Source organism: Rhagoletis zephyria, unplaced genomic scaffold (genome assembly GCF_001687245.7).
Source record: "Rhagoletis zephyria isolate East Lansing unplaced genomic scaffold, Rhagoletis_zephyria_1.1 Rzeph_scaffold_05078, whole genome shotgun sequence".
Taxonomy (NCBI): Eukaryota; Metazoa; Arthropoda; class Insecta; order Diptera; family Tephritidae; genus Rhagoletis; species Rhagoletis zephyria.
Genome location: NW_016162161.1, coordinates 25897 through 37085, shown reverse-complemented (window position 1 = coordinate 37085; position 11189 = coordinate 25897). Strand labels below are relative to the sequence as shown.

Genomic DNA, 11189 nt, shown 5'->3' with positions numbered 1-11189 from the left:
CGGCGGCTTTCTCCGTGCTCGTGGTGCCGGCATTTGCCTGCAGAGGAGTTTGTGGCGGGGAGCGCACAACTCTACTGCTCTTCCTGAATGCGCTGCATTCTTCCGCCATAACATCAATGTTGGTTTCATTTGTTTGTTTTATTTTATTCATTTCCAATCAATTGGGTCTCTTCAAGCCGCTATCTCCACACGTAGCACAGTCGCTTTTAAGTGTCCCGAAGTTCCCTTCTCTCAAAGGAGCAGGCCATCGCGAGGGTTGACACAAGTCCTTATGGGATATTGTGTTCAGAGCCAAGACAGCGCAAAACCAGGAGTAAATCTCAACTGGACCTGTGCGGCCAACTAAATGGCGACGTGTATTGAACGTATTTGAAGACCTGCTAGGGTTTTAACGAGACGGAGGCGATAGCAGCATTAGCCCACCAGCCATTTCTGTGAGGTATCACCCTCACATACTAAAGTGGCGGAATACTGCTCTCGCCAGCCCAATATCGAGCTAATCGTATACATGCTCCAGTATGCCATGAACAGGATCTAACTTGTCTCAATCCTAGGATGCTTTTTGGGAGGCGGCATCTGTTCGCCCGGACACAGGAGATTCATCAAGCATTTCTGATCTTTTAAATCAGGCCTTCGTCTCCTGCCGCTCTTGGTCTGGGACTGCTTATTGGTTATTCGCAGCTAACCTACCGGAGTAGGCCGTTCACGATCCCGGTAAGGTCCTGAGCTTAGCCCTTACCATTATTATTATTAATAATAATAATAATTATTATTATTATTATTATTATTATTATTATCATTATTATTATTATTATTATTATTGTTATTATTATTATTATTCTTTATTGATGAAAATAAAACCACCAACATTTCTAGCGCATTAGCTGCTGATTTTTATTTAACAATAAATAAAATAAAAGAACAAAAAAAAAATTAAATAATAAAGAAAAAAATCTCCTACGCGAAGACTCGATCTCGGATCTCTCAAGTGACACTCTAGCGCTCTGATCACTCGTCCATTGCGACTGTTGGACCAGCGCGAGCAAAATGGCACACATACATGCATCAGTTCACTGTCTCTGTTTGTTTTCACCACACATTTTTGGTGAAATTCTTTCTACTCTCTGGCTGTGTTTCATGGTATACTCGCTTTATACCACGTTCATTTTCGTAGTATAGGAACCAGCTTCAAACCACTTTGTACGATGGTATAATTGTGGTTTACAACGACAGACGTGTAGTATAGAATGCTAGTATAGTACATAAACCATATGTCTGTCAGGGCTATTAGACGACAATGTACTTTTAGCCGAACAATTATTCGTTTCATTACTCTCACTTACACCGTTGACGCGAGAAGAGTTGAGAGCATACGTGTTAGATGACAATGCACTTTTAGCCGAACAATTATTCGCTTCATTACTCTCCCTTACACCGTTGGCGCCAGATGGGTTGAGATTCTTAGATTTACAAACAATTGTTTTCCAATGTTAGCGTTGAAATGTCAGCCTCTTTGCAATTTAGTTTAGCTTGCATTGAGCGAACATCGGCATGTAGGGCATCACATTTTTGCATTAATTGCATTTTGTCCTCATGCAAAGAGTTAATTAGATATATAACGAGCGCATTCTCTGTTCTAAGAGCGGCGATTTCTTGCACAACCGTATTCAATGCTAATTGTAGCATATTATTGTTCTCATTCGGGTTAGAGTTCGATTTGTTTATTTGGGAGTGTAAAGGTGTGTTTATATTTACCTCAGAGTTCGCATTAACCGCAGGTTCAGCAACAACAACTTCATCCAAAGCAACGGAAGGCGGGAGTGAGCGAAGAGATGCACGACGCACATCCATACACACTTTACAATAGAATGGACTATTTGACGAGTTCAACTAATCAACATCGGCTGGTTTCAAGCCAACACAAAGCAAATGAAAAAACTCGTTGCAGTTTGTGCATTGCACTTTTGGTTTAGCGCGATCAACCTTTTGTTTACAAAAGCAAGGCATTGCTAATATTATTATTATTATTAAATGCCGAAAGCAATTCAATCTAATTAATGTCACCAAGAGTCAATGTCTCATTATATGATTTTTACCACATTAATATATATGTATAAAATTCAATTTAAACGCAGAAAAAAGCTAAAAATAGCAGAGCTGTAAAAAACATGTCCGTACTTTAGCTCGTCTTTTTCGGTATAACAAATTAGTTTAATAGCTCAATGAGAGAATTGAGAACTACACCAATTCATACCAACAGAGAACTTGGTGCATAAAATAGTGAGTAAAAATTTGTGAATGGGCCACCATTTTTCGAAGATCGACTTTTTTTGTGCAATTATTTGTTTATGCTTCACAACGATAAAAGAAAAATACATGCATTAGTAAATGGTTTCAAACTCGAAAGTATTGGACAATTCACCTTTACACAGCAATCAAAATGCTTTAAAATATGTGAATAGTTACACTTCACTTATGCTTGATGCAAAAAATGCACAAGATTCCACCGAACAATTATATTTGCCGTTCATAGAAGTAACACATTTAACCACGTCGCACAGTGCCGCCTAAGTGGGCAAAACTCTAAAAACTCGTGATATGCAATTTGAATGTGTTTGATATTTTTGTAAAGGCAATTTATCCACTAAAAAGTATTAAACAGAAATTTCCCTATAAAATAAATTATATGCCACCACGAAGCCACTTAATTCGACAAATTTTATACTAAGAATTTTAATAAGAGCATATCCATGCATAAGGGCAAATCTAAGAAAACAGGTAACCTTTGTGTTGTTTAGCTTTATTTTCACTGTTGTTTACTAAGTCAAGCTGGTTGCTTTTGGATATAATTAATTGACGTATACTTGAAGCCTCAAAAAAAATTGAATCAATTTTCTGCATAACTTTTGAATTATAGGTGTTTAAATTTAAAAAAATAATGAAAACAAGTGAATGTTTTATGTAACTTTTAAGACGGGCAAAATCAATTATGTCATAACTTTTAAAGCACACAATATTCTGATTTGAAATTAAATGGGCATTTAGCACTTCTGTTTACACTTCATATGTAGTAGGTAAGAAAAGTGTGCATTAAAAAATAACCAAATGGCAAGTAACTCAAAGTCCGTAACTCCACATTTCACAATTTTCAAAATTTTTAAATATGTATTGTATTCTACAAAGAATGTCGAATAATTTGATAGCTTAGCAAGAGGTGTGCTTTCAGAATAAACTAACTTTTAAAGATAAAATATTTTGCGATCTTCAGCGTAATTTTTATTCCGAAAACACCTTAATTGAAGGCACATTTGGGAAATACATCGAAACGATCTAAATCTTTCTAAAACTGCTAGTCCTTATAAAATTACATATACCTGTAAAACGCTTCAAAAAATTTGTCGCTAGAAGTGTGTAAAAACCTTGATTTACTACTTTAAGTGATGCTCCTTCTTTTAGTCAGAATATTTCGAGCGTGGTATCAAATCAAACTTTTTTCGACGAAGGTTCTGATAGTTGCTCTTACTTAATTGGAGCCTTCTAAATTCAATGGCGTCCCCAGTTTTGCACGATTGTCTTTACTTTTGGAGATAGCGGCACTTGAAACTTTGCTTAAATTTGAACTATTTTATAAAAAAAACTCCCTTAGTTCTGAAGATATTTTACTAAAATTTTGCACACGCTTCCTTTCCTTCACTATCTCATAAAATCATCGAAATCGGTTCACTCAAAAATCTAGCTTCCATACAACTGATTGTCCAGAGACGTTGTTTTGCGTTATAACTCCTCCAATTAAGCAAGTAAAAATTTAGTATAGGTTCACTTTAACATATAGCACGCATACAATTTATTATTCAGATATGAAGTTAGAGTTATAGCGCAAAAACACATATCTGAGATATCAGTTGTATTGGAGCTATATGTTAATGTGAACCTATTTCGATAATTTTAAGGAATAATTAAGGTAATATTAAAAAACTGTTATGTGCAAAATTTTTGTAAAATAACTTCAAAACTGAGGGAGTTACTTATAAAATAGTTAAAATTTAATCATATATTCAAGTATCGTTATCTCGAAAACCGGAGCCAATCTGGTAAAGCGGGGGATGCGATTAAATTTAGAACGTCCCAATCAAGTGAATTCAACTTTCAAAATCTTTGCTCAGAATTTACAACTTGAAGAACGTAATTTGAACCCAGCTTAGCACTTGATGTAAATGAATTACACTTATATTAATCGATTTATTAAGAGAATACGAATAAAATGATATATAAAACATAGGTGTGCTCACAAATTTAAATATTTTTTTTTTTGGAGACTGTACCAAGAATGATAGAATACAAGATTGCGCCAATCGAACTGAGAGCAACTGGGTGTGACGTCCCATTATTTTGAGAATGAGAGTGCAAAGAATAATTTTGAAGAAGAAGAGGAAGAAGCGAACAAGTGGTGCGAGATAGTGATGTAAAACTAGGTTGAATTGTACCTACTCTTCAGCTTCTTAAATTTGAACGTACATTAGGTACAAGCACATTATTTTAGGTACATTTGGAACGTAGTAAAATATTGTTTCATGTAAGTAGAAAAATTGTTATGGTACAAAAGGAAGATGTAATCCACCAACTACCAAAAATGTATGCACATAAAAATGCTTGTTTACTGTTTAGGTACGTGTATCTACTTTTAGGTACAATATGAAAATTTAGTATTCATCACTAGTGCGAAAAAATAATAATGTGACGTTAGCGAAAGGGTGGATGCTGTCAAATCGAGAAAGAGAGGACTAGCGGTCCGCGGAAGGCGCCACCTTTGTTTCGCTGCATCGTGAGACTGTACCTATTTTTTAGATTTGCCCATAAGCTCTTCACGGAAACAAATTTCAAAAATACATTCTTTGAAGAAAATGTCGGTTTGACGTTTTTTATTTTCATATAGATAGTAGAGAACTACAGGAATACAAATTTTGGAATAAAATTAAACCCAGGGTGTCCCTGCGGTATTTCAGAAAACCCATATGTTCAATTTTTTCCTTTGTCTGATACCCATATTGATATACATATTTCAGTTACCTTACTCCCTTAATTAAAGTGAATTTGATTTTTTAAACAGGTGGCAACCCTTATACGTGTCGTTTAGAAGTAAAGTATTTTTAAAACCATTTCAATTGATACCCATATTGTAATATCTAATTCACTTAACTTATTAAATAATTTTGATAAAATTTGTAACACGTGGTAATCCTTTTCAAAAACAAAAACTTTATTGCACATCTGCAGGCCAAGCCCTGTCATTTGACATCTCACTTTTGAAAATAGAACGAAGTATATCTACATATCTATCTAAATGACACAAGAACCAAAACTGTGAACTTCAAACTGCATTTACAGAGAAAGTATGAAAGTTATCCAAAAATTTTACTAAGAAGCGAATTTTCATTTAAAGCCGTCCATAATGCTATTTTTGCCCACTTCTATATGGAAGGTAAGCACTGTGTGTCGACTTTTTCGGAATGATTTCTAGAAAAATGCACTTCATAAGTGTTATAGCTTGAATATAATTTGATCTCTGCAATCCAAAAATGCATTTACCATGTTCTCCATCGTCTAACGTACGGGCCAAACTCCTTTTTTTGCCCCACTGTTTATGCTTTGCGCGACTGTCCCATAGACAGTACAAGCATGCGTATTTGGTGTATCCACTTAGCTGTCCTAATACGAAATTAATCATTCTTAGATCAACACAAATCCTCCATTGGTGTTCATTATATTTGATTTTGTAAAAGTAAAATATTTTGATAATTTTCTTTTAACTTTGTTGAATGAAAAATGGGAACTGGACCGTAATTGTTAATAATAATAGATTGGTCGTTGTTTACACAATATTTTAGTGTTTGGCCGAGCCTATCCGATTAGTGGCGATCGCTTTGATGTTGTCACACAAAAAGGAGGTACCTACAGTTTTACGCCGACTCCGATCGGCGATTGTAGATTGTGAGAAGCTGGTTTTCATGGCAGAAATACACTCGGAGGTTTGCTATGTATTGGCTGCCGAGGGGCGACCGCTATTAGAAGACAACTTTTTTGTTTATTTTTTATTTTTTGTGGTTTGTTGAATGGGGCCTGAACCCAGACCCCGGAATGGTAGCGCGCACTGCTAAAAATTACACCACAGCGGCTGCCGAACCATATTTGTTACCATTGTGTAAAAGAACACCCAAAAGGCTTCGTTTAGAACTGTCTATGAAAAGACGCCATTCATTTGGCTGGTATTCCGAAAGAACCATTTCTAGAACATGGCCTTGCACATCTGAAAAAACGTACATGTAAAATTTTTTTGTACTTAAATCAAAGAAATTCGGTACGTGGCATAAAAGTAAGGAAATATACCAATATGTCCCTAGATGGAGATAGAGATTCAGTTAAGTATGGCTGACTTCCAAAACGTCAATTGCATTGCATACGCACAAAGTATAATGTTCCATAACGCCGTACTACAAATGGTTGACAACAGGGTTTGAAATGCTTAAAGGCCTGTATGCAGCTCTTAAGAAAACGGTCAAGAAAAAATTGCAAAAAATTTCGTGTGTGTGTCCAAGGAATTTTGACATTTTTGATACTTCACAGCCTGTTGCCTCACTCTGTCCTCAAGAAATAATGGAACGGGCATATATTGCTGTTGCAAACCTGGGTTGCCTTCTGCTCTTTTTTCACAAAAAACTTTAGAAAACCGTAGTAGAAAGCGTAGTAAATTCCTTAAGAACTGCGTACTGCCTTAAGGAAATTTGACTCAAGAAAATTTCTTAGCCATTCCTTCTACGGCATTTTATATGGAGTTTTTGCTTTTCTTGAGAGCTGCATACAGGACTTAAGCAATATTAGCAAAAGCAACGAAAATATGCTAATGCTCTGCTTCTGAAGTTGTCTTGCTTCAAAGGCAATATTCTTGCTTTTGCCTTGTCTTCAACAAAAACGAACAGCCACAGCAGTAGCACGAGAAGAGCTGAGAGGCGAACGATCGTTTGTTTAGCAGCACGATAAGAAGTGAGAAGCAGCTCGTCAGTTGCTTCTGCTGTCATATTTGAAAAAATACGAATAGCCACAGCAGCAACACGTAACATGCTGGGAAGCAAACGATCGTTTGCTTTTCAGTACAAACTCGACGCTTTCTCAACAAATGAATTTTGCTGATGTTTGCATGATGAAAAGTGTGAAAGCAGAAGCAACGGAGCGGACATGAGTATATCCTGTGATACGACAAAACCAAGTAACTTGTCTTTTGTAAAATGCAGAAATATCAAGGTTTTTTGTGTAACTAATTTAGGTTTTTTATATCTTTTTGGTACTTGTTGTATTTCCATTTTACTTTATGGCTGCTAGAAAAAAGGTTGTTTTTCAAGAATTCGAAAATAGAAAGCAAGATTTTTACGTTTATGTATTTAAATTTGATTATTTAAAAAAAATTTTAATTGCAATAAACAATTAATCTTGTTCCTCATTTGGGTGTTGAAAGAGTGGCAGATTGTCTATAGCAGCTTCGAGGAAGTTCGGATTCAGCTTTACTTGAAATATGTTTTCCAAAGTTCAGCATGGAAAATGCACGTTCAATCGTCACCTGCTTTGTGAAAAAATCAATAAAATTTATTTTATTTATTATATTTAATTATTTTATTTATTTATTTACTCAATAAATACGCCAAATAAACTAAAAGGGACTCATAAAAACTTCAAAAATAAGACTTGTAAAATATATATACACATACATATTATATGTATTAGACTGTGTCAAACAAAACGAATGCGGTACAAAAATGTTTTCATTGCAAATTCTTATTTTTGCGAGCGCTAACTGAAAAATAAAGATAGAGGGCTGAAATTGTGCCGAAATTTTTTTTTGTAACTGACAACGAATTTTGATATGGGACCGAAAGAAAAAATAATTCGTTTTATTTGACACATTCTAATACATACATATGTATATACAATGGTTGAAATAATTATAGCCGCACCATATTTTGATAAGTTTTAACATATTATATTTGTTGTTATTTAATTTTGGTATTTTTTTTTAATATAGTTCATTCTTTAACAAAACCCGTGTAAATCCAAATTTCAAACTTTGTGCAATATTAAAAAAAATTTAGCAAACTTTATTAAAAATTTCTAGCTTTTTTAACTGGATTTCCTAGAAAGATTCGGAGTATGCAGTTTTTAACACATTGAATTCTAGTAGAATAAAGTGCAAGTTTCAAATGGCTAAAAATTACCGTTGATTTTTTTAATTTTTTTTTGTCGAAGATGTCACGGGTTTCTTCCAAATAAAAATAAATTTTGTGTATTTTGTTATATGGAAGCAAATATGACAAAAAAAATTCTAAAAAATCTACCGTAATTTTTAGCCATTTGAAACTTTTACCTTGTTCTACTAGAATTCCATGGAAATCTAATTAAAAAAGCTAGAAATTTTTAATTAGGTTTGCTGTTTTTTTTTTAAATATGGAACAAAGTTGGAAACTTGGAGTTACACAGGTTTTGTTAAACAATGAACTATATTTAAAAAAATAAACAAAATTACAACAACAACAATAATAAGAGGATTCACAAGACGTGTTAACCGTCGTATTAAGCTTAACATTTTTGTATGTAAAACAACGGTTAAAATGGTTTTAGGATGGCTAATTGTATATTGTTTATCAGATTAAAAACATTTCAGTATAGTTAGAAATCCTCTAAAAGCATTTTAACCGTTATTTTACATTAAAAAATGTTAAGGTTAAGATTTTACAACGTTAACTCATCTTGTGAATCCCCTAAATATATTAAAACTCGTCAAAATATGGTGCGGCTATAATTATTTATTATGATATATATACCTGAGTGGATGGTATTGCAAAGCAGACATTGCTTAAGGCGTAAATCTCTGGATCAGTAAACTGCTTTTCCTTCCAAAACGTTTGCGTCACTTCTTAGGATTGAAAGCTGCAGGTTTTTAATTTTTCTATGTACAACGTTAGCTTCAATACCTTGCGATAAATATTCCTTTAGTAATTCATCCTCAACATCAAAAAATTTGTTGGTTGTTTGATATGCACTTGAATTCGGAGTTGAACTCGCAATGCCGCCAGGGTTACTTTCATTAATTCTATCCCATATTGTTTTTAAATATTGTGTTGCTTCCATTTTTTGGTTCGCTGTTAGGGTGTGATGGAACCGAGGATCCAAATACAAACATGAAATCAAACTGTTATAACGCATTAACGTGGTTGTTGTTTTTTCGAAGGACTGCTATATCATATCACCAATTGTTTTAATTAGTGGGTGGTTCGTATCTTTAATAATTTTTACCGTGCATATTTTGCATTTGAGCCATTGTGCGTAGAAATTACCATAGTGAAGTTACTCTTCTTGCAATATTTTTGTTTTTTTTTGCAATGGACTAAATACGAGGCAATAGCTGTCGATGAATTCCCAAAAGGAGTCATCAATCTCGAAATTTTCGTTTTGGGTGTTATATTTAACGGACTCGATTTTTGTTAGAACGTCTTTTGCTGCCTTCAAATTGTCTACCATTGTGAAGGTCGATCCCCATCTTGTTGGACAGTCTAGTTGCGGCATCTTCAATTGCTTCAATTCAAAAATATCTCGTTATCCGTTTGTTGTTTTTCTTAAATATTTGGCAAATTACGGGATGCTAATAAGTACTTTGTTATAGCTGAGAATTTTGTCACGTCAAGAGCACAAAGTTGCGCAGTATGAGCTGCACAGCGGCAAACTTGAATGTTGGCCAATAACATATCTGGTATTTCCTCCACGAGTTCAATTTTTTTGAGATATTCATCATTTGTGCAGCCTGCTTCATATTATTCCGATTCTTCTTCGGAAACAAAAGATTATATTTTAGTTGCTTTGAGCATATTTGCGCCATTATCCGACGTAACTGACACTATCTGTCTTAAAGCAATGTTATATTTTTTTAAGATTTTTATAATTTCGGTGGCTAGGTTTTTGCTTGTACTCGATCCAGCACCCCTCAATTCTATCATCCCTAAGATGCGTGATTTTATCAGCCCATTACTTATAAATTGAGCGCTAATGCCAAAAATGCTTCGGCATAACAGCGTAGCACTGTCGATTTTTAGTTAGATCAATCTATTTTTTACTTCAGCGCTTATTTTGTTTCGTACATTGTTTGCAACTAATTGCAATGTTTTCTTGCAGTTGGACCCATTCAAACATATTTGTTTCCCGTCTGTGGCTTTAAGGCCTTCACAAATGGGATTTAAAATATTTCTCATATTAGGCGAATTTAATATATTAAAAGGAATAGAATCTTCGGTAACAAGACCAATATATGAACGCAGTAGCTGCTTTTTGTTAATTTCAATTTTAATTTTCTTTTTGCGTATCACTTTTGATAAAGAACTTGGTCCTGAAGTGNTGAATTCGGAGTTGAACTCGCAATGCCGCCAGGGTTACTTTCATTAATTCTATCCCATATTGTTTTTAAATATTGTGTTGCTTCCATTTTTTGGTTCGCTGTTAGGGTGTGATGGAACCGAGGATCCAAATACAAACATGAAATCAAACTGTTATAACGCATTAACGTGGTTGTTGTTTTTTCGAAGGACTGCTATATCATATCACCAATTGTTTTAATTAGTGGGTGGTTCGTATCTTTAATAATTTTTACCGTGCATATTTTGCATTTGAGCCATTGTGCGTAGAAATTACCATAGTGAAGTTACTCTTCTTGCAATATTTTTGTTTTTTTTTGCAATGGACTAAATACGAGGCAATAGCTGTCGATGAATTCCCAAAAGGAGTCATCAATCTCGAAATTTTCGTTTTGGGTGTTATATTTAACGGACTCGATTTTTGTTAGAACGTCTTTTGCTGCCTTCAAATTGTCTACCATTGTGAAGGTCGATCCCCATCTTGTTGGACAGTCTAGTTGCGGCATCTTCAATTGCTTCAATTCAAAAATATCTCGTTATCCGTTTGTTGTTTTTCTTAAATATTTGGCAAATTACGGGATGCTAATAAGTACTTTGTTATAGCTGAGAATTTTGTCACGTCAAGAGCACAAAGTTGCGCAGTATGAGCTGCACAGCGGCAAACTTGAATGTTGGCCAATAACATATCTGGTATTTCCTCCACGAGTTCAATTTTTTTGAGATATTCATCATTTGTGCAGC

At 34.5% G+C, this 11189-nt stretch overlaps 1 protein-coding gene across 1 annotated transcript; it reads right to left on the bottom strand.

The window, feature by feature from the left end:
• Window positions 1-885: 885 nt before the first annotated feature.
• On the bottom strand, window positions 886-2772 carry LOC108371572 (uncharacterized). The gene is made up of 2 exons (XM_017627158.1): window positions 2266-2772; window positions 886-1856 (listed from the first exon to the last, which is right to left on the bottom strand). Coding segments are annotated over exons 1-2 (390 nt in total). The 5' UTR covers window positions 2267-2772; the 3' UTR covers window positions 886-1467.
• Window positions 2773-11189: the final 8417 nt, after the last annotated feature.